General features: G+C 52.2%; 2 protein-coding genes across 2 annotated transcripts in view; one reads left to right on the forward strand and one right to left on the reverse strand.

The window, feature by feature from the left end:
• The window catches only part of Cdh23 (cadherin related 23), a 382,247-nt gene that overhangs the window by 94,621 nt on the left and 264,604 nt on the right, over positions 1 to 23,022 (reverse strand). The window contains exons 22-27 of the mRNA XM_034524155.2: positions 17,862 to 18,051; positions 17,381 to 17,526; positions 14,916 to 15,135; positions 13,229 to 13,381; positions 11,479 to 11,592; positions 7,870 to 8,018 (exon numbers count right to left, since the gene is read on the reverse strand). Of these exons, the coding sequence (XP_034380046.1) occupies positions 7,870 to 8,018; positions 11,479 to 11,592; positions 13,229 to 13,381; positions 14,916 to 15,135; positions 17,381 to 17,526; positions 17,862 to 18,051 (972 nt within the window). The remainder of the gene's footprint in view (positions 1 to 7,869; positions 8,019 to 11,478; positions 11,593 to 13,228; positions 13,382 to 14,915; positions 15,136 to 17,380; positions 17,527 to 17,861; positions 18,052 to 23,022) is intronic.
• C20H10orf105 (chromosome 20 C10orf105 homolog) lies at positions 1,814 to 6,771 on the forward strand. Its single transcript, XM_076917169.1, has 2 exons — positions 1,814 to 2,162; positions 4,551 to 6,771. The coding sequence occupies exon 2, from the start codon at positions 4,556 to 4,558 to the stop codon at positions 4,934 to 4,936; it is 381 nt and encodes a 126-aa protein (XP_076773284.1). The 5' UTR covers positions 1,814 to 2,162; positions 4,551 to 4,555; the 3' UTR covers positions 4,937 to 6,771.

The raw sequence follows: 23,022 nt of genomic DNA on the forward strand, positions 1-23,022 counted from the left end.
TCTTTCTTTCTTTCTTAATCAGATTGAAGGCCCATGCCACAGGGCAGAACTCATATTTGGTACTGTAAGTCAGGGCAAAACTTTGTGGCTGTGGAGGTCACAGTCCCCAGCAGCAAGGCCACAGTGGTTGTTCTGCTTATCAGATGTGAGGTGTCTGTCCAATAACTTCCCATGTATTTATATTCCACACATAGATTATAGATTATTTGCTGCTGTCAGCGCCAGGCAGGAAAGCATTTTTTTGTTGTTGTTGTTGCAGTGGATGGTAATTACTGAAAAGACTCTTGGGTGGATCTCCTAGAAACTTAGGGCGGAAACTACATCTTCTGTAGTCACGACCCATGCCGGGGTGAGCCTTTTGATGACATAAATGGTTTTGAGTTATTTATTTTTGAGTCCTGTAAGTAACTCTTAGAAAGTCATTGGCTCACCATGAGAGGCCTGGGTCAATCACTTCTTTGGTTTGTTGCCACTATTCTTCCTCCAGTGAACATGTTTGTTCTCGCCTCCCTCTACCGACCCCATAAAAAGAAGAAGGGCTCTGTGCGCTGCCATGTTCCTGCTCTCTGGCACATAGTAGGGTTGTTTGCTTTTGTGTTGTTGTTTTGAGATTAGATTTCAAATAGTCCAGGCTGGACTTGAACTCTTGATCTTCCTGCCTCTAGGTCCCAAGTGCTGGATTATAGGAGTGCATCGTCACACCTGGCTTTTTGTTTATTTGCTGAATGGAGATGTAAATGACCGAGTGGCCAGTCTCTGGTGAGAGACACTGAGGTGACCCTCAGCAAGCACAGATGAAAGACTGGTGCAACATACGGCATTGAAACATTCCGATCCCTGGTCCCTGATCTTCTGTAAGCCCGGCTGTGTCTTCATCTTATTTCCCCTTGATCCTGTGGGTCTCCCCACGATTGCTCTGGCACTGGTCTCCCTCTTTTCTATGGAGATCAAATCAGGAGTTTGTGATGTGCCACTTGAAGTTCTAATACAAATGTCCTTATCTTCACTGACTGGACACACTTCGGGAGAAAGTTGGAAGAGGGATCTTGCTTGCAAAGATCAGGTCAGCAGACAGGCTGACAGACTGCCCCGCCCCACTTGTCTAAGGCAAGAGATTGTGTCCTTTATTTAGAGAAATACTGGGTTCCTACCCAGTACTAACTTGTAGGATAATTCTGGGCAGCCTATACCTGCCTGGAGCACAGCCTTGTCACCTGTTGGGAGGGATGGTGCTGGATCACCAAGGCCCCCTCCATGTTTAACAGTAAACAGGAAGGCTTCTATCCACCCCGGGGGTTGGGAGACAAGGCTTTATTTTGTGGTGAAGGCCCATAAGTCTTAGCTGTGGTTGTGATTGTCACCCTGCTGCACTCTGAGACCGTGGAGTCCCCTGATGGGCAAGTTGCACAATATTTAGGCTCCTGAGCAGACAGCTGGTTGCCAAGGGAGTTTGGTATTCTGGGAAGAAGGGAGGGTGGCGGGTGAGGGTTGGAGAGATCCTGGTACCCTGCTCACACTGTGAATGGCCCGTCCTTCAGTCTGAAGCATTCTGAAATTTGAGAAATGGCACTCACTTCTGCACCAGATAAGGGACATTTTCTGAGAATCCAGGAGAAACAGGGCCTAGGGACTCTGCAGAGGAGGCCTTGGAGACTTCAGAGGTGCCCATCAACCCCTGTCCCTCCTGCTGCCCTCTCTGCTTATAGACCCTCTCCCTGGTAACCTGAGGGCTGGCAGGCACTGAATAGTCGACCATACCATTCAAATTTCCAAAGGGGGTGATGGGAGCCCTAGGCCAAGAGGCAGTTAAACCTGCTCCTGCCCTGACCAGTGTTTCCCCACATGAGAGGGTTCCAAGGAGACAAGCTGGAGTGAGCCAGGCGGAGGCCTCCCTCTCTTTCTTTTCCACTCAGTTGCTACCTCTACACTCCCAGTTGTCCCCTCCCCCAGACAGGCCAGGACTCTCCCAACAAAACCAGGCCCAGAAGGAAAAGCAAGAGGAAAGCCAGTCGGCTGCAGGCTCTGCAGCACAACATAGGGTCACAGCAGGCCCGCTGGTACCCCTTGGATCTCCTGGGACAGCTGAGAGACCTGGCCACTGAGAATACAGACCTCCGAGGGCAGGCCGTGAGGTTGCCGAGGAACGAGGGACAGAAGCCAATGTAAGAAGTGGGGGAGACCCTTATTGGGAACCTGGGAGGCTGTGAGGGTGTGTTCAGATTCAGGGAGTCCTTCTATTACTCTGAGAAAAGAAGTAAGGCCCAGCAAAGGGGAATGGCTAAGCCAAGGCCACACTTTCTCTGAGGGACTATATGGAAGGAAGTAAGATGCTTTCGGTGTAGAGGGATGCTCTCAGAGGAAGGTTCCAGTAGGAAGGGGGCTCCTTGCTTGGGCTTCAGGAGAACTCCCTCTGGAACCAGCGGATCTTGCTGGCTGGCAGCAGGGAATCTGGTAGGCAGCTGGGCTTGCCTCAAGCTCCTGGGCCTGGTCTCAAGCTCTCCAGTGTCACAGACTGCCACTGGAGAGTCTCTGGTGTTCGTGCAGAAGTGGCCCTGGGGCCCGTAGCCTCACAGCTTCTCTGGGTTCTGAGCAACTAGGATGCAGGCCTTAGCTGGGACTGCCCTTTCCTTACTGGGGCCAAATGTTGAGAGCCAAGGGGGCAGCTTTCTCTCCACCAGGGGTGGGAGTGGGTATACCCCATCCCTGCTCTAACTCAGATGTCAGGAAGGGCTGACCCATGGATGCTGTCCACTTAGAGTGCTTTCCAGGCCCAAGGCCTGGAGGGTGGAGGCCCTCAGCAATTAGACAGGCATCAGAATTTCCAGCCTGGAGCAGCTGCAAAGGCTGGGAGGGGTTGGGACAAGGGTTGGGTGGCACAGTGGGTGGAAAGCACTAGATGCCCTCAGTCATCTGTGCCCAGGAGCCAGGACTTAGGTCCCGGAGCTGCTGGTGAGTGCCTAGGTGGGACAAGGGCTCTAGTGGCTAACAGGGCTGGGTGGCCATGCTCCCTGATTTCCCATAGCTTCTGGGAGGGCCTTGTTGGGACAGAGCCTCCCCTGTGGCCTGGCTTTAGTGGTAGAATCTGAGGGAGATACAAAGTAAACCGGGAGAGCGGAAGCTGTTCTCTTTCTGTCTCAGGTCCAATATTTGAAAATTGATTTCAAAAATTTTTGGAATCAAGTTCAGCTGGCATTTTGTAATGAATACCTGCTTCTCCTCTGTGCTTCAAATAACATTGGACTGGTTGCCAATGCAACAGCAGGAATGTTTGTCTTAAAAAAAAAACAAAAAACAAAACTTGTTTGCCTCAGTAGAGAAGCTGGAAGAGCCTGGGCAAAACTCCTACTCCTGAAGGGCCATCAGCCTAGGCTGTGGGGAGAGCCAGGGCCCTCTTGGGGCTGCCCCATCATGCACCACCCACACCAAGGCTCAGCCACTAGTTGTCCAGTTTAGCTTGGTCCTCTGTCCGTGCGGAGCATCTGTGGCATTCCCCTTGCGGGATGGGTCCTCTGCAGGGATAGCGGAAATGTCGTCCAGCAGGCAACAATGCTACAGGGCAGGTTTCTGCCTTTACTCTGTCAACTCTTAATGGGTTTTGTTCCCAGGTCTGTCTGAGTGACTCACTGGGCTCAGAGAGGGTTGGAGGCTAGAAAGGGGGCAGGCATGGGGCCAGGAGTTGGGACACCTGGTCTTGTCCTTTGCTTGCTCGTGTGGCTTGGGTTTGGCCTCTCATGCTGGGCCTCAGTTTCCCTGGAGGTAGGCTAGACTGCATCAGGAAGTAGCAACAGAAGTACCCTTGGATCCAGGCAGCTGAAATAGGTATGTGGTAGGCATGGGGGAGTGTGGCCAGCTGGGGCCAGTGCCCTATGTAAAGGGGATATCAGAGAAGCCAACAGTGAGACTGATAATTGTCAAGAGAAGTCAGGCATGCAGATATCTGGAAATTAATCAAGCAGTCAGTCAGTCCATCCGTCCATCAGTCAATCTGTCCATCCATCCATCCATCCATCCATCCATCCATCCATCTCTGAGTCTCACGTTGTTCAGGCTGGTCTCAAATGCAACCAAAGCTTGCCTTGAACTCCTATCCACCCCGGCCCCCGCATGCTGAGATTACCTGCATGCAGCACTCCACCTGGTTTGGAAATCTCATTTTGACCTTAGGCTACTGTTAGGGGTCCTGCCAGTCCACCACAGCATCTCACACTCTGATTTGTGCCTGATTCATCAAGTGGCTTACTGACTCTTAGGGCTTTTGGGTTTAAGACTGTCTGCTAATTGCTGAGAACTGATTATAAAATGCCAGAAATCTTTCTAAATCTCGTGTTCTTCACAGCAGAGGGGCAGGGGGATAGCAGAAAGAAGGCCCAGGTACAGAGCCAGCCCTGTCACTAATCAGATGTATATGGTGCCTCTCTGTGCTAACCTGTGACAAGCTATCAAGGGGGCATGACTAACTGCTTAGTCCCCATTGGCTTGCTCCAGGTAAGTCTCACTTGTCCCTGTCTGGGATGAAGCTACTCTGCTCTGACTCTGTCCTGCCCTTTTAGGCACCATGAACACAGACGGCTCCAGCCTCCTCAGCCCTCCAACCTTCCTTATACCCTCTGCCACTTCTGGGACTTACACCCATGCTGCCGACCCTGTACCGATCCTCGTCGCCCTGGCCTGCATTTTTCTACTGCTGGCCTCTTGCCTGCTGTTCATGATGTTGTGCAAGCCAACTGCCCTGGACCCTGGCCGCCAAGGGGCCCGGGAATGCATGCCACATCACCCAGTGAGCCCCAGTGAACCCAGGCTCCGGCTCTGGAAGCGCCTGGGCTCGCTGCGACGATCTCTGCACAGCTTCCGACGAGGCAGGCCTGCTATCCAGCAGTGTCCTCTGCCGGGCCTTGATGACCACCGAGGTGACTGGACTGAAGCCACCAAGATGTGACACAGTGCCCATCCACACACAGGCTCACCCAAGACCATCTTGCCTCTGATGGAACCTGGCATCAGAGGACATAGGACACTGGTACGGATACTCTGGACCCCTAAAGCACCCCAATATTTCCTTGTGTATCTAGTCTATGTCCTTTCCCAGAAGACTCTGAAGGCCCCTGATTCTGCTTGTTAATAGACCTTTGGATCAAAAGATGAATACCCAAAGGTCTCTAGACCTTTACTCTAGGCCTCTGAGGTATAACTTGGGGCACTGGAGCACCCATTTTGGAAGCTAGGTATCTACTAATCCTAGGAATAGCACCCTTGGCCCAGCAGAAGCCTTGTTCATCTTCTGAAGGTCCAGCTTAAAACAGCTACTAAAAGGTCCAGATACCTCAGCTAAGTAGGATGCTTGCATATCTGCATCTGTGCTAACCCTGGGAAAGGGACCCAGGCATCTCTCTCTTGACCTCCCTGCCCCTTCTGGTGGGTCTTGTTCATTGCCAGCTAGGGCACTGGTAAGGATCAAATCATGAGCCTGGGAGCACCCTTCAGTGGCTGCCTGTCAGGACAGCTTAGGAAAAGCTGAAGATGGATTGAGATGTTTCCTGTACGCTGAGTGTGGAAGATCACACCTGCAACCCCACCATGCAACAGGCCAAGGTAGGAGGATTGTCTAAGGCAGCCTGAGCTAAACGTAAAATCACAATTCAAATAGAATCAAAACAAATCAGACAAACAAAAACTAGGCTGTGTTGTCCAAGCCTAGGTGGAGGCTGTATCCCTGTGGTAGGAGGCTGGCCACTGTCAGCACCAGAGGCGATGTCACCTGGACTCTGAGAATGCATGGCAGTAGTATCATGTCTCACTGGAAAAGAGGTAGCCACCTCTCATGCAGTGTGGACCAGACCTCCCAGAACAGCTGGAGGATCAAGGCTGGATGGCACCAGCTGTGCTCTCTGTGGTGTGGCAACAACTTTATCAAGTGACAGGAAGCAGGCCCACTCCAGTGTGGCATGGGCTCCTGGGAATCCCTTCTCTCACTCTACGGCCAACACCTTCCACATCTTAGACTTGAAGACGGAGCAGAGGGAACCTGAAATACTTCGCTCCTGTCCCAGAGTCAAGTGATCCAGGAGCCTATCACATGGCTGCCTACCCCACCCATAGTCAAGCCACCCAAGTCTTCCCAAGGACTAATCTCTGGTTTTGCTGTTACTTGGTCCAGAGCCGACACTGTCTCCCCTGTGTCTGCTGGATGTACCCACTCCACGGTGTGCAGCAGGATCTGGGCACCAGCTTCAATTTATATTTCTAGCCTCATCCTGACCAGACACTTCAGGCAACTGAATGATGCTGTCCTCCCGTTTATGGTTTAGGCTTTACTGGCACCACCATTTTGGGGCCTTCTTTGTTTTACAATAGAAGCGCCCTCTCTCCCGGAATAGCTCTTGTGTCTAATCTGCATCAGGGAGGCCAGCAGCGTGCACAGCCTTGTCTGACTTCTTTCCTATGTGCCTGGGGACAGTAGGGAGCCAGGTCTTGTCCCAGAACTCACTGTACCCCACTCACCAACGTAGCAGATATCAGGTGTGAGCTTGACCCACACTGATTTCCCAGTGTCTCCTGTGACAGCCCTAAAGGAAGGTGGCTCTCTAAGCATGCTATGGAGGTAAGGTTACAGTGCCTTGCTCCTACATCCTTGTGACTTCAGAGAGGGAGGGGTGCATCTTTGCAGGGCACGTCTAGGGCCTAGGAGAGGGTCCTGGGACTCTGAACACCTGAGAGGTGAGGAGAGCGGGGGTGGGGGTGGGGGTAAAGGGTTGGGGTGTCACTCAGGGACTCGAGGATGTGAACCCAAGTCTTACATACATAGAAACCAGCATTTCAGGGCCGGGAAGAAAGCCAGCCTCCTCCCTAAACCATCTTAGAACAACCCCACAACCCCTTGTTTCTTCAACTCCCTGAAAGACCGCAGGCTAAAACGTAGGAACAAGGCTCTCTCATAACCTACTCTGATGCCCTTATTTTGGGTGGGCTACAGTTTCTGGGGTACCTATCAGTGAGCTGAAGATGGCAGGTACTAAGCAAGGGTGGGGACCCTACTGCCTCATGATGGTGGTGGGGCTCTAATTCTTTCTTAGCTGAGGCCAGAGGAAGGGACCCATTTCCTCCCTCCCTCTGGAGCCAGCTGCTGGACTCTTACATGCCTCTGGTCTTCCTGGATTACAGTCGGCTTTCTGAGCCTCTCCTGACAATCCAGTGGCCACACGGGGAGGTAGACACACTCCTACTTCCTACTCCTCTTTCCCCCCTGAGCGAGGAAACAGGCCGTAGTGGCAGGCTCATCTTTGCTGAGTTGGCTCACCCTTGGGGTGAGTTGAAACATTGAGGCTGGTGAAATGAGCCATTCATTCCCTGTCTTCCCTCCCTGCAATTGAGAGCCCCTCCTCCCCCTGTGTGTGTGTGTGTGTGTGTGTGTGTGTGTGTGTGTGTGTGTGTGTGTGGCGTGCTTCGTTTTTAGGGTCCTCTTCCCTCTGGGCCTTTGAGTTGTGGCTCCTACGCTGGGCCCAGGAGCCCTTTCCTCTGCCTGTTTTCTTCCAAGAGGGGAGCCTGGCCAAGAAGCCATGAAAGATGCTGTGTTCTGGCCATACTGAGCCCTGGCTCCCTCTCCTCTTGATTCCTTTCCAGGAAAGAGTTACTTCCTTCTCCCCACTGCTTTGAAAGGCTCTGGGAAGGCCAAGGTGAGTCAGGGCCCTGTCCTCAGCTAACACAGACTGGGGCCCACTCTTCCCAGAAGGGAGGAGGGACCATTTTTTTTGAAGTGCAAGCCACTTCCAGCCCACCCCGACCCCTGCTGTCCCCACCCCTATGGCATGATGCTACTAAGCCTGTGCCTTCAGGGCTGAGCAGAGTCCTGCCTGGCCCTAGCCTGCCACCTACCTGTACAATGCTGTGGCCCTCTGGGATGTCTTCTGGGACACTGGCCTCATAGCTGCTTTGCAGAAAGATGGGCCGGTTGTCATTCACATCCAGAACTGTGACAAACACGGTGGCCGTACCTGTGCGTCGCTTGCCTACAGGGCCATTGTCTGTGGGGGTGAAGGAGAACAAGCATCAGAAGCTACGAACTCCCGGCCATCAGCCAGAGTTACACTGTCCTACACCAGCCTCACGGGATGGTGGCTCATTGTCCTTCCGGATCATCAACAACACTAACGCTACCCCAGGGCTGACATGATGCCATGTCCCAGGCAGAGACTTGCCTGGTTCATTCAGTCTTCACAACAACCTAGAGAAGCAGGCAGGATTCTCCTTCCCAACGTACAGCTTAAGGCTTACTAAAGAAGGCAGGGGGAGGAGGGGGGAGGGATGGTCGAATCTTCAGAGCCTACACACACTATCCATTTCATAAAAGGCGCCTTTGGAGACATAATTAAGTTGAAGATCTTGAAGGGAGGTCAGTCCTCCTATCCATTTAACCACTGATTAAGTGACTTAGAAGATACTGTGCTCTGGTCACAGCGCGTGCTCCTCGTGGGAAGCCAAGGCAGGAGGATTATTAGAGACCAGTTATTTGAGTATTGCCTGTCTAAAAAAAACCAAACAAACAAAAACCCCAAACCACCAACAAAGAGAAGGCCAGGTGAGGTGGAGCTATGAACCAAGGACCCCAGGCCACCGGACATGGAGGAGCAAGGAAGGATTCTTCCCAGAGGCTATGGGGGGACTGTGGCTCTCCCAACACCTAGAACCAGAGGTACCACATCTGTGCTTTTTTATGCCCCCAAAAAGCAGTGTCTTCTCAGGCTGCACTCAAGATGGGCAGAGAGCAGAGCAGAACAGAGCCAGCCAGGCATGGCTGAGCTGGGAGGGGGAGTTGGTATCTCTGGTTCTAGAGATGGCTCTTTCATGCCACCAATGGTGCCTTGATTTGTCCCGGCAAGCCTAGGACCCACACAGATGATGAGATATAACATAGCCTGCTGTCAGAGCCAGGATGCTGTGAGAGGTGAGGGCCATGGGTAAGATACCTGGGTCAGCCAACTCAAGGGCAGGTGTCTGCTGCTCCAGTCACAAATGATGAGCAAAATGTGGGCCCAGCAATACCTGATGTCTCATGTCTCAAGAGACTAAACATCTGAACTTTGGAATAAAGGCTTTAAAAAAATGTTCTCCACTAAGTTTTGCTATTCCTTAGTAAGTACTGGGCTGGCCAGATCAGCATGCCTCCAGGATGAACGTAGTCTTCAAACCCAAGGCATGCTGGGACTTAGCAGGAGCCAGTTGGGGTGGACCCAACAACCATAGACCCACCTGGACAAACTGCTGAAAGTCCTCCCCAGAGGATAACACTCTTCCTCACTTTTGTGTGTCCCAGCCACACTCCCAGGGGGGAAAGGAGTGGTCGGGTTGGCTGGGAACCAATAGTGACTTTGAATTTTTTTTTCAGTTGAGCATAAACTGGGGTGCAGGTCACTCACCCCAGGGTGGCCCCTTTTCTAGGCTCCTCTCTGTTGTGGTTTGAACAGGTTTGGCCCTCAAAGATCCATGCGTTTTGTTACTTGGTCATAGGGAGTGACACTAGTAGGAGGTGTGGCCTTGTTAGAGTAGGTGTGGCCTTGTTGGAGAAAGTGTGTCATTATATAGGTGGGCATTGGGGGCTCCTATGCTCAGGCTCTGCCCAGTGCATGGAATCCAGTCTTCTCCTGGCTGCCTTTTGATCAAGATATAGACCTCCTGGCTTCTCCAGCACCAAGTTTGCCCAGATGCTGTAAGCCAACCCCAGTTAAATAATTGTCTTTATAAGAGTTGTGTTGGTCATGGTGTCTCTTCACAGCAACAAAACCTTAACTGAGATACTCATCCCAAGGGCTCTGCCTCTGCTGAGGATGCTGAGCCGGGAGACCTTCATAAAGGATGGGACCAAAGCCCTCTGCTGGCTCTAACTGGGTGATGGCTCCCCAAAAGGCAGTGTCTTCCCAGGCTCCACTCAGGATGGGCAGAGGGCAGAGCAAGCCAGAGCCAGCTGGGAGGGGGAGGGGCAGCATAGCTTATTCCTGCGTACCCACCAATCTCCACAAACACCTCATAGGGGCTCCTGGGAGGATCAGGAGCCACTGGGGGTGGGAACACGGGCCTCCTCACACCATTCTTCCCTCCAGAGAAGTGCCCCAGGGGCTTCCTGCTGCTTATGGAGCAAAGACCAAGCTTTTAGCTCAAGATTCAGATTTCCATATCCTTTCCTATCTGATTCTAGCCTGTGCTTCCAGAGCATGCCATACCTTGGGTTACTGGCCAGTGTGTACTGGGAAACACACACACACACACACACACACACACACACACACACCATACCTTTCTTGCCTGCCCACCAGCACATCCTGCCCTTTCCTGGGAAGATCACACCCAACCCCTCCCCCCATGCTGAGGCTTGGAATTGCCAATGGTTGGAATACTGTCTTAGTTAGGATTTTACTGCTGTGAACAGACACCATGACCAAGGCAACTCTTTTAAGGACACCATTTAATTGGGGCTGGCTTACAGGTTCAGAGGTTCAGTCCATTTATCATCAAAGCAAGAGCATGGCAGCATCCAGGCAGATGTGAGGCAGAAGGAGCCAAGAGTTCTACATCTTCATCCAAAGGCAGACGGGAGAAGACTAGCTTCCAGGCAGCTAGGATGAGGGTCTTAAAGCCCATGCCCAGTGACACACTCCCTCCAACAAGGCCACACCAACTCCCACTAGGCCACACCCACTCTGACAAGGCCACACCCACTCTGAAGGCCACACCTTCTAATAATGTCACTTCCTGGGCTAAGCTTACTCAAACCACCACAGATACCCTCACCCCATCACCCTGCCTGTAGCTCTAGAGATCAACAACTTACAGACACACCTGAACACACCTCACTTCCCTAGCCATAATGCAGTACCCAGGCACTAGTACAGGCCAGATGGAACTGACCACAGCTTGTTTAAAGGCTTCCAGCAGCCAGGCTGGATCGAGGGTTGTGCTGCCTTTTCTACTGCTACACTTGAACCTGAGAGGATGCTGAACTGAGGTGGCTGGAAAGAATGGCCACTGTGGTCCAGACAATGACACAATCAATACCCAGGCACAGAGTAACCAAAGCAGGAAGACCAAGGTCCAACGATGTCCCCAGTCCTGACCATCACTGCCCGCTTATTTTAATTTTTGATGGTTTAATAAAGAGTCTCATGTAGCCCAGGCTGGACCTAAACTTGCTGTGAGGTTGGGAATGGTCTCGGACTCTTGATTCTTCCGTCCCTATCTCCCCAGTGTTAGGATCACAAACATGCACCACCACACATGGATGTGTGATGCTCACATGTCTCCTGTCTTCCCACCCTGCTTTGTTTTCTAGCGTAGGGAGCACAGGATAGAAGCCACCTACCCCATAGTGCCCTGTGAGTGTGGTGGGCCTTTCTTCATGGCCTCAGGGCAGAGATTTGGCTCTAAGCCTGGCTCCCCAGTGTGAACTCTGCTGGGAATAGCCGTGCAGACAGGGTGTAGGGCAGTACTTACCGATGGCCTCCAGCACCAGTGTGTACGCAGCTGTGGTCTCACGGTCCAGGCCGACCACGGTCCTCACCACGGCATCACGGTAGCCCACGCTAAACTTCCCGTCCACGTTTCCCGCTGCAGGCAGAAGGGAGAGGAGACTTAGGTTGTTCAGGACAGCTCTACACCGTGACTCTCCTCTAAGTGGGAACCTGCACAGGAGCTCTCAGAGGATGCTCTTGCAGGTGGAGGATGCAGCTTGTATGAGCACCTACTGTGTACCAGGCACTCCAATTATGGACCAGTTCATCTAACCTCCACTTGATCTGAGGTTCTGTGCCCTGTCCCAGGCTCCTCCTGTATGTTCACTCTGGAGCATGGGTCCTGCCCATATTGCCCTGGCATTTCTTCCAGAGGAGCCTGAGCAGCTGACTTGGGTAAGGAAGTTTTTACACATGGCTAAGGACTGACTAGGGTAGCTGGTGTGAATTTCCCAGGACCCTCATCTTTGGGGATAGCAAGGGACTGAAGGACTACAGCTCTTTGGGCGGGAATTTATGGAGGACCGGAGTGGTGTAGAGAAACACGTGGACAGGAGACAAGCGGGCTTGGTGTCCCTGGATGATGGTCCCCTTGTTGAGTGGAGCCAGGGAAGAAGGTACTCTCTGAGACCAGTAAGAGAGAGAAGCCTCCTGTATGAGCAGGCTGCAGTACAGGACTCTAGACAGCAGAGGGAGGTACTGTACTGTGCTTGGAACAATTGAGGCAGTGCAATTGGTTAGTTACAGAGACTGACAATCTAGAAGGGCTTAAGGCAGGTGAGCAGGAAGAGTCACTTTTCAGGTGCTCTTTACATGGTCTACCCCTGAGGAAAAGACCCAGAAGTCAACTTCCAGGCTCCTCACAGTCTAATATATCTTCTGCAAGAGACAGAACCCAGCTCTGCATGAGGCAGGGAGGAAATAAAGAGCAATTAGTGTTAGCAGCAGAAGCCCTAGGCTGATGTCATATCTCACCAAATATGGTTTCTTGGAATGGTCTCTGGGCTAGGAGGTGGGCATGAAGAGGAAAGGACAGGAGAGCCTGGGAAGAAGAGCCTGCGGGCTGAAAAGCCACTGTGGGTAACGGAGCCATCCATGACGCGTGAGCCTGGGATCCCTAGCTGTTGGGGAGAGGCGTCAGGGAGGGTAGTGTGTACGCTGCATATGTGTACAGGTATGTAATATATATACGATATGGCTCCAGATGGCTCACAGGCAGAAAGAAGGCAGTTATGGGAGGGTTATGATGGATGTGTGTCCTAGTGCCCGTCAGGTGGGGCAGGCACTGAAGAAAGCGGAATATGGTTACAGCTCATGAGATGACAGGGCATGTTTGCCATTTCTCATGGGGTTCCACCACCGTGGCAGGCTCACTGTCTCCAGAGAGCCAGGACAGGGCCTTGTCAGCTTTACCTACAACTCTACTGAACATGTTCAGCCCAAACTAATCCATCTAGGGGTTTGCAATCATCTGCTCTCAACAAATACTTTTCATGAGTCCTTGGGGAAGGTTTCCTGCAGTGACTGCTTTCTGAAATGGGGTGAAGGGACACCCCAGTCAACACTCTGTCCCCTCTGCCTATGCCCAGTACACCTTCAGCCCTGAAGCTCCCTGGGTACTAGGAGCAAACCCTCGGGGAAGCAAGGAGGTAGAGGCCGATGCCCCCCACCCCCTCCATGCTTCTGTCTCTGCCTGGTCCAGGTCCCTGTCAGGCGGCCAGGGTGGTCAGTACCTGTGATGAAGTAGCTGAGTTCCGCATTGAGGCCCACATCATTGTCTGTGCAGTTCAGCCAGACCACCCGGAACTCACGGGGAACGTCCTCAGACACGGACACGTTGTACACAGCGGGGAAGAAGGTGGGCGTCTCATCGTTCACATCCAACACTGAAAATTGAAGGGACACGCTGGCCTAGGCCCGGCTACTGCTGTAGATGGCCAGGGCCATGCTGCAAGGGTTTCCAAGGGGATGGTGGGTTCCGGGGGGCCTAGGTGTCAGTGCTGTCTGGTTATGGACCCAGGAGGTTCGTATAGTGGCTGAGTCATCCAGGTTCAAGCTCACCAGAGCTAGCACTCCTAACACACACTATCCCTGACTGTCAGATGGAGAGAGGCACGGAGCATTCCCACCCTCGGTATGTACTTAACAAAAACAATAGCAACAATAATAACAACAGCAATGACGCTGTAGTTTTCTCACACAATCCAGAGCCACACACACACACACACACCAGCATTGTGCTCCCACCCCTCACAGCATTGTTCTGAGGTGGGCATGACCAGCCACACTGTAGGTGAGAGGAAAGAAGCCCAGAGCAGTTGAGTAACTTGCCTGCAATCACACAGCAGAGGGGATGTGGTCGTGGAGAGAGCTATTACAGTTTGCAAGCGGGATCGTGGGGATCCCAGGAACTGGCTCTGAACTTTGTCCTTTCTAAAAATTTACTTTCCCTTAAATATTTGTGTGCCCAGCCTTTCACAGCAGGCCCCTCTTCCTTGGGCATATGGGGCTTAGGGTGACCCTTACAAGTGACATACATGTTCTCTGTGGTGTCACTGGGAGAGGTGACAGGCCATTGTTCCTATGTATGGTTTGTACTGAGCTTGGAAGAGCTTCTCTGCGGGTCCTTTTAGAAGAGGAGGCACACCTCCTGCTGATTATTTGCTGAAGAAGTGGGTCCCCAAACCGGCTCCTGGCATCTACAAGGGGGTTTCGTATCCACATGAGATGACAGCTGGCTCTGAGACCCTCACTATTCCAGGTCTCAACTGAGGAGGACCAGGCTGTGTGTCTGTGTTAGGCTCACCGCTGGCCTGTTTCCACGCATCCTCTGGATGGAGAGCCAGGAGGGCCATGCCAGGTTAATCCCTACACGTACGCTCTCAGGCTCGCTCCTGCCTCCAGCCACACACTGCCAAAGTCTCCATCTTCCTCAGAGCTAAAACCCTTACAGATGGGAAACTGTATTTCATCATATAGGGTGGGCATAATGGCATTTACCCCCAAGGGGTAAAGAATCTGGGAGTGGAGGCTCCTAGCTACCCTCTTCCCACCACAACCATAGCCTTCCATGAGAAGCCCCATGGTTCCACACCCACAGAATCGGGGATCTTCTTTACATTTGAGAAAGCACTGCCTTTCCTAAGATGGCAGTCCTGCTTAGAACCCTGGGTATTCCCAGTGTCAGCTTTGACCTTCTTTGTCCTTCCTGTGATGGGAGATTAGGATCGGGGAGAGCCTTGGTGGGGCTCTGGGCTTCAAAGCAATGTTCAGATACAGACAAAGTGAGCATTTTGAATACAGTAGAAACAGGACCGGGCTGTTGAGCTTCCTACTGGAGAGGAAGCCCAATAGCCACTGTATGGCTGGTCAGTGATGGCACCATCCCAGACCCAGCTCCTAGCAGGAGTCGCCCCTCACCGCGGATGGTGAGGGTGCTGGTGGAGCTCTTGGTAGGTGTGCCCGCATCGCTGGCCACCACCCGCAGCTGGTACTCGGCAATGCGTTCCCGGTCCAACTCAGCTGTGGTTGTGACCACGCCGCTGGTGCTGTTGATGACAAAGTCCATGCGGGGCATGCCCACCTGCATGCGATAGGACACCAGCCCATTCAGGCCTTCATCCAGATCGATGGCCACCACCTGGGGGAAAGCAGAAGCTGCGTGAGGCGGAGTGACCTCTCCCTTCCTACTAACCAGAGCTTGGTGCATCGGACACACCTGCTACCCTGTGAGCCTCAGGACTGGCCACTGTCCCCAGGGCAGCCTTCACTCAGCAGGATGTTAGGGCTGGAAGCTTCGTAGATGATCTCCAGTCCAAATGGACTGAGTGAGACCGGGGTGAGAAGGGCTTGCTAGGACCAGATCCAGGCCCTTGTCCTTCAATCCCTGGTATCCTTTTAGAAAGTGCTTCCAGCCTCCAGTAGGCCCTGGGCTCCTATATTTTGCCATGGCCCAGAACCTTCTGTCTTTCTCCAGCCCTTAGGATGCCGGCTGGGAGTACCACTCAGCATAAGGACCCTTTCATCTCCTGGGCCATGGCTTTGTATCCTCCAGAACCAACCCTCCTCTCTGATTTATGAGTTAAAATAGAGACATTTGTAAGAAGATATCAATGCTATCCTTTAAGGCCACATGAAGATTTTGTTTGGGATAAAGTCACTTAAAGCCCCTCCCCAGGTCCCACAGTTCCAGCCCTGGTCAGAAGCTTCCCAGCACAGGAGGAGTGCACAGAGAGTTTCACAGGCTCACACCTGAGAACTTGGAGACAGGTGGATAACCACAGCAAGGGCGAGAACATTGTGGTTTAAGCAAGGCTTTGCCCATTGGAAGACAAGGGCCTCATCTGAGTGCAGAGACTGGACAAGCTTTCTCCATGCCTCTCGGATGCCTTCCAGGGCTGCGGCCCAGCACTTTGACTTAATGTACATCCTAAGCCCTGAAGAGAGTTCTTATACATGTCTCTCTTGGCTGCGGTCCTGGGTAGGGCTGGGGGCATGGAGATTAAGTCGGAAACCTTCCTGAATCTGCGGTTTCCCTGTCACATATCACCAGTTCTCCTAGTCCTTCCTTGTAGCACCGAGCAACTTCTGCCCCAGGTTTCTCTTTCCCTCCTTGTCTCCGAGGCCCCCAGAGATCGCTTACTCTCTCACACCCACATCTTTTGGGAATTTCTCCTTAGGGATTGGCTGCTGTGTTCGAGGCAGAGGCTCCACCTGCTGGGGGCTTGGGAAAATGTTCCCAATTTTCAGTGGTCAACTTCCTCATACAGGAAAAGAAGCAGGTACAGTGAGCCAGGAGCCCAGCCAAGGTCATGTATTCTGGTGTCCCAAGAAACAGCCCTGTGTTCTTGGAGCTGAGACAAGCAATCTCACTGTCTGTATATGTCTGTATGTATAAACCACACCACACACACCAAGCTCTACAAGCGACCATGTGTTCCCTGCATATCCTCAGCACAGGGAGGCAGCCACTACTGCCATTTCCAGTTCTCAAGTGAGGAAGCTGAAGCTTAGAGAGGTTGAGGAGTATACTCTGGGTCATACAGCAAGAGAGATAGAATTGGGATGTACATGCATATTGGGAAGCACCTCCAGTGCTCCTCTTTTGAGGTGGTGGGGATGGAACTCAGGGCCTCTCTCATGCTAGGAATGCATGATTTTTGCTTTGCTCTGATCCCACCTGGCTGCAACCCCAGCTCAAAAGTCCAGAATCTCAACCTTGAAAGCCTCTCAGAGTTTCTAAGATGCTCCTGGCTGGACATCATGTTCTCTGAACCAGCACCTTCAGGGCCTCTCAGTCTAGAAGAGTGATGGGCACCAGGAGAGAGGCCCCCTGTCTCTTCTAGGCTTTGGGGAGTTTGGAAGTCTCTTCAAAGCTTCCTTCCAAATGGGAAGGGTGTCATTTCTGCACATGGTTGCTTGAGGGCTCACAGGAGGAAATGGGGTTCTTATACATGGATGCTGAGCCACAGGTGTCTGACGTTTTGTTCTAGAACCATCTACAGCTTTCGAGTTGGCATCTTGGGCCAGACTCTAACCCCCCAGGATGGGGAGAACATCCTGAGTCAGCTTCCTGAAATTCTGCCCACCCTCTTCATTTTTGTTTCTGTCTGATCCTTTTCCTTGCTCTGCCTTCATCCCCTCCAAATCCATCAGTTTTTCCAGACTCGGCTCAAGAGTCTGTCCCTAGAGGCCTCCCAGACTACCTCAGCCACTGCATCCCTGGGCACCAGTTGTCCCAGGCCACCAGTTGTCCCAGGCCACTTGGCTCACATAGTGTTGGGGGTCTTGACTGGCATCACCAGCCCTCATGAAAATGCTTAACATGAAGCACGTAGGGATCCCCCTTGGCCCACAAGGGACAAGGCGAGATGAGCCATACTTACTTGGTAGACAGAGACTCCTGCAGGAGTGCCCTCAAGAACCTCAGCCACAAAAGGCAGGTTCTGGAAGGTGGGGTCATTGTCATTGAGATCCAAGAGGTTCACAAAGACTGTGGCACTGCTGGTGGCCTTCAGAGGGGGCCTGCCACCTGAAAGGACAAGGAAGAGGGGGACAGAGACAGGAGAATGGGTATCAGAGAAAAATGATGGAGAAAGGGAGGAATATACAGACCTCCATCCCGCTTCCCAGTGTCCCTGTGAGGGGGAGCTTAAGCTGTGGGTCTCTTCCCAGTTTCTCCCTTCCATAGGGGGCCCTGGGGACAGCCACATCTGGGATGTAGACACCAATCTATTCTTAGTAAGGAGATAGTCCTCCTGAGAGGGCTCCAGGACCCCTAAGGACCACCCATGGGGGCATCCCCCAAGGTCAAGAGCCTCTGCCTATGTGGAAGCTTGGGCTGGGCTGGTGGTGCAGGATCCGTACAGTCTGTGACAGAGACAATGATCTTGCGCATGAGCTCCGCCTCCACTGGGTCAGGGTTCTCTCGGTCCAGCATGACGTGGGTGGTGCGGATCTTGCCTGTGGTGCTGTTCAGACTATAGAACTTGTTGGGGGGATGGATGCTGTACACCAGGGTGCCGTTCTCCCCCAGATCTGGGTCCACAGCTACCACCTGCCAGGGAAGGAACAGACCTCTTACTGAGTTACACTGCAGTCCCAGGCCCAGTCCCAAGTGCAGGAGCAGGAGCAGGCATGGGGCTCTCTGGCCCAGTGAGGGCTCTGTTAGGAGCAAGAAGTGGGGGGAGGGGTGTCACAGAATACACTAGTACTAAAGTCTGGGTTCTCCAGCATCTTCACTGATCAGCTGACTACAGGGAAGTCCCTTTCTTATTCAAGTGTGGCTGCCCATGTAAAACAGTGGGATGGGTAGGCTTAAAGAGGGTGGCTAAGGATGGGGTTCTGTTGGTAGGGCACCTGCCTATCATGCGTGCAGCTCCATCCCTGGGCTCCATCCTCGGTACCACATAAATCAACAACGGTGGTACAAGTTGATTTCTTAGGACCCAGGGGTTGGAGGCAAGGAGATCAGAAATTCCAGGCTTAGGGGCTGGGAAGGCTGGGAATCCTGCCCCTCTACCGAGCTTTGGGGAGCCCTGGGCTGTGGAAGCTGAACAGTTATCAGAAGGCCTTTTATTTCTCCCTCTAGCAGTTCTGATGGTTGAGGATTTGAAAAGCCACTGGGGCTCTGTGAAACCAAGGCCTGGGCAAGGAATCATTAGCTGGGATCTCCTTTTGGGAGCCAGGAGAGAGCAAGCAGAGCCCAGAGACACATGAGCCAGGCTCAAGGTCACACAGCATCAGTCTTGTGCTGGTCCTGTTCCCTCTCTGGTAGTCTCCCAGAGTCTAGAGACAACAGTAGCTCTGAGCCCTCATTCCACCCTCCCTCTGTGTTATAGAACCACGATGACATCACAGGTAGGATCATGGTGGGCATGCAGGGGACAATGGCTGCAGTCCTAGGGGCTGCATCAGGACAATGTCATTAACTTCATGATACAGGGCAATGACAGCCAGGGCTAGTCAGCTCCTCCGTCTCACTTGGTGTGAGCTTTTATGCTCTTCTGGCAGAATTTGTCCCTGCTCCGGCTTAATCCCTAGCTGAGGTGTCTCTGGGGTCACTAGACCAGAACAGATAGATATATGACACGTGGCCAGGAGCTCTTACCTGTCACCATCTCTGGGCTCTGGGGGCAGGGAGAGAGGCTTTCAGGGCATGTCCCTCACCAGTGAGGCTCTCTTTAGCACGGGCATCTCATTCTAGACTCCCCTCATCATGTACTCTCCCTAGCCTTGCAGTAGCTGAGGGGTACAGAGGGGTCCCCACCTTCTGGTCCTTGATCCCATTATTATATTGTGACCATATTATCTCTGGCCTCTCTGATGGGTCCCCACCACCCCATTTTACAAAAGGAGACAATCCATCCCAGGCACGATTCAAGCTGGGCTGCATTGTCACTGAGGGACAGATGAAGCAGGCATCCTTTGAGTTTCTGTGGGCCTCGACAGTTACAGAAGGGACATCCCTCTTCATCCCTGTTCTTCTGGATGGGGAAACCAAGACGTGAAGCCAAAACAACCTAGGCCAGGTCAACACGTGTTGTGTTGTCAATTTCATAATGAGAGGAACACTACTGCAGAGGACTCCCAGAGACCTGCCCCAGACCCCAGCTGTGAGTGGGCACTGGCCTTCGGTCATGGGATGGGAAGAGGGCCTGGGAGAAGATAGTCCCTGCCTGGAGGCTCCTCCTGGGCAAGTCTGTAGACTCACACTCTCCCTCATCTATTTCCCATTTCACGCTCGTCGTTTTCTCCTGCCTGACGGGGAATAATTCTCTCCCTCTCCCTCTTCTTTATTTTGCTGGAGGGCATTGGAAGGTTCTAAATCAATGCCCATCAGCAGGTCCTTGAAGGAGGCCGCAGAAGCAGGGAGAAGCGGGGCCCAAGCTCATTGCGGGAAGAGAGAGAGACAAGAGAGACATCTAGCCTGTGGTGTACGCCCATCAGGTAGACACCCTTGGAGCCCGCCCACATGTCCCGCATATCAAGGCCAGGAGATGCATGTGCTCTGCCAGCTCAGAGAACACTGACTGAAGGTACACACACAGGTCCAGGCTCATCTGCCAAAGACTCTGGAAAATCCTGGTTTCCATTACTTTGGGCTTCTGGAGTAACGGCTGTTATGATAGAGTGCCCCTTGGGCCACCAACGGATTCTCCAGTTGAGGAGGAGTCAGTGTAGACACAGCCAGAGGCTGAGTGGAGATGAGGTGAAGCTTACCAACCCAGCAGCTGAACACAGCTTAAACAGTAAGTATCAGAGATGCATTGCTTAGCTAGGGTGTGTCTGGCTATGGCTCCACAGAGAACCAGACAGACTGCTGATGGCAGCCAGACAGAGAGACTGCTGATGGTGGCAGCTGCCAGGTCCTAGTGCTTTCGGCGCTCTGACTAATTAAAACCCAACACAGGGAACTGGGGTGATGGCCCGGTGGACAAGGCAGTTGCCACTCAAGCCCAGTGACCCAAGTTCAAACCCTCAGACTGCACATAAACATCGGAAGTGAAAGCACATGGTATGCGATTGCCAGACCCTTGGGGCAGGACACAGGCAGACAGAAGAAGCCCTAGAATCTCTTGGGTCAGATAAGCCTGGAGAATGGGGTGATGAGCGACAGGAGACCCTGACTCAAGTGAGGGAGAGCACAAGGTTGGATAGCTAAAGCGGTCATATTATCACACACACATATACAGCACAACACATACATACACCCACACGATCTGACCACAGCAGCCTCAACTGGAGACTCCTGCCAGCCCTATTTTTTAGGGAGTGGGAGGGAACACAGAGAGGGTCAGTAACCCGCCTAAGGTCACAGAGTTGACAACTGATGTCACTGGAATTAGAACCCAGGTCCTTTGGTACCAGAGGCTGCCCATTTACTATACTTATGTAATTTAACACATAAGCCTGGACTGTGGAATTTCTCAGAAGGAGACAGTTTGGAAGGGGCAGGGGATAGTGAGCCACTCAGAGGTGGCATTTTGAAGTTAGGATAGAGGGAGGGGCGTGGTGGAGGTCAGGGAAACAGAGCCTTGTGGGGGATGTGTCAGTGCTCAGTCAGGGAGAGGTGAGGGCGCGAGCAATGGAAAAGTCAATGTGTGTGTGTGTGTGTGTGTGTGTGTGTGTGTGTGTGTGCATATATGTATATATATGTCTGTTAATGTATGTGCATGCATGTGCATGACGTTGTAGGATGGATGGATGTGTGTACAGATGTGCTTTTGTTAACACATATGTGAGCACATGTATGTGTAGGCATGTGGTAGGTGTGGGAAGGAAGGCAGGCCAGTCCCAGCCAGGATCACCTTCTCCTTGGCTCTTTGCTAACCATTCTCTGTTACAGCCACCTTTCCTGTGCCTGACCACAGCCCTGCCTCCCCGGGGCTGCAGGGAGACCCCAGGCCCTGGGGCCTTGTCAAAGGCCTTACAATGTTTACAGACATATTTTAGGAGTTATGAAACTTAAAGTATTTCTACGGCGATTCTCCTTGAAATGACTTTTCTGTGACCAACTTGATCAATGAATAAGCAACTTGATTTCTGGTTTCTTGGCACTCATCACACACAACTGGGAGTTCTACCCAGTTCTGGAACATTCTTACGTCTAGAGAATCTAACCTAGAATTTGCCTCTCCATGTAATTAAATGTCTACAAACTCTACATTTCCTAATATCAAAGCTGCGTACTACATTTACCAGCTGCTTACTATAACACGTTTTTAATTTTGATTTTGCTGTCTCCTTCCTGGGAAGCTCGGGGCTGTAGCCCTGCGTCTGCCATATTGTCTGAGGCCTACATAACTGCTCAAGGTAACCATGAACAGGTCCTGTAGGCTATTTGTCTGTGTGTGTGTGCTTATGTGTGAGTATTCATGTGCATATGTGTGCATGTGTGGGTGCATGTGTGTTCATATGCATGTGCGTGTGTGTATATGCACATGTGAGTGCATGTGTGCATGTATGTGTATGTCTTGTGTGTAGAATAGTTGTCCTTCTCTATCACTCTCTCACACATTTCCCTAAGACAGGAAAAAAAAGCCCTAAGACAGGGCTTTTTGTTTGTTTGTTTTTTTTTTTTTTTGTTTTTGTTTTTCGAGACAGGGTTTCTCTGGGTAGCCCTGGCTGTCCTGGAACTCACTCTGTAGACCAGGCTGGCCTCGAACTCAGAAATCTGCCTGCCTCTGCCTCCCAAATGTTGGGATTAAAGGCGTGCGCCACCACCGCCCAGCAAGACAGGGCTTTTGCTGAAGCTGGAGCTAGGCTGTTGGCCAGCAAGCTCCCACAATCCTGTGTCTGTCCGTCATGGCGCTTGGGTTATGGGCATTTGGGTATAAAGCCACACACAGCTTTTTATGAGTACTGGGAGATATGTGCGTTAATATATGTGCATGTGATGTAGGATGGATGGATGTAGGTATGTTTTTGTTAACACACGTGTGAGCACATGTATGTGTATGTGTGTGGTAGGTATGGGAAGGTAGGTCAAGGCTAGTCCCAACCAATATGAATGTGAAGTGTCATGAGCAGATGCTCTTACCACCAAGCCATCGCTCCACCCTGACTCTGGCTGTTACATTGGATAAGATGGAGCCAGTGGTAAGTCTGGGCAGTGTATGCCCTGAGGCCCCTCTGGAGGTAAAGCCTCCACTCAAAGCCCTAGCACAAAGCCCGTGGTGGCTGAAGGCTTCTGCAGTCTAACCCCCTGCAAAGAGTATCTCCATCACTTGGCTCTCAATTTCCTTTGGGAGGAATTTTCCAGAAACACAATGACAGATGGGTGGTTCAGAGGTGGGCATTCCAGAGCCACTCTTGAGATCCCAGGTTGGGACTCGGGAGATTATTTTTAACCTGCACTAGGGTGCCCACAAGGTGGCAGCAGAGAGTGCCTATGGGACCCAGAGCCTTAGAAGCCCCTGCAAGAATCCCAGCTAGAGATTTTGAACTGTAGCCCCCAGCTTTGGAAACGTATGCACTCTAGATCACCCACCCTGTCTTGCTGCCTGGGAGTCTCTGGAAGGAGACC

This window comes from Arvicanthis niloticus, chromosome 20 (genome assembly GCF_011762505.2).
Source record: "Arvicanthis niloticus isolate mArvNil1 chromosome 20, mArvNil1.pat.X, whole genome shotgun sequence".
NCBI lineage: Eukaryota > Metazoa > Chordata > Mammalia > Rodentia > Muridae > Arvicanthis > Arvicanthis niloticus.

Coding starts and splice junctions, on each gene's coding strand:
- C20H10orf105 (XM_076917169.1), top strand. CDS start 4,556: ATGAACACAGACGGCTCCAGCCTCCTCAGCCCTCCAACCTTCCTTATA.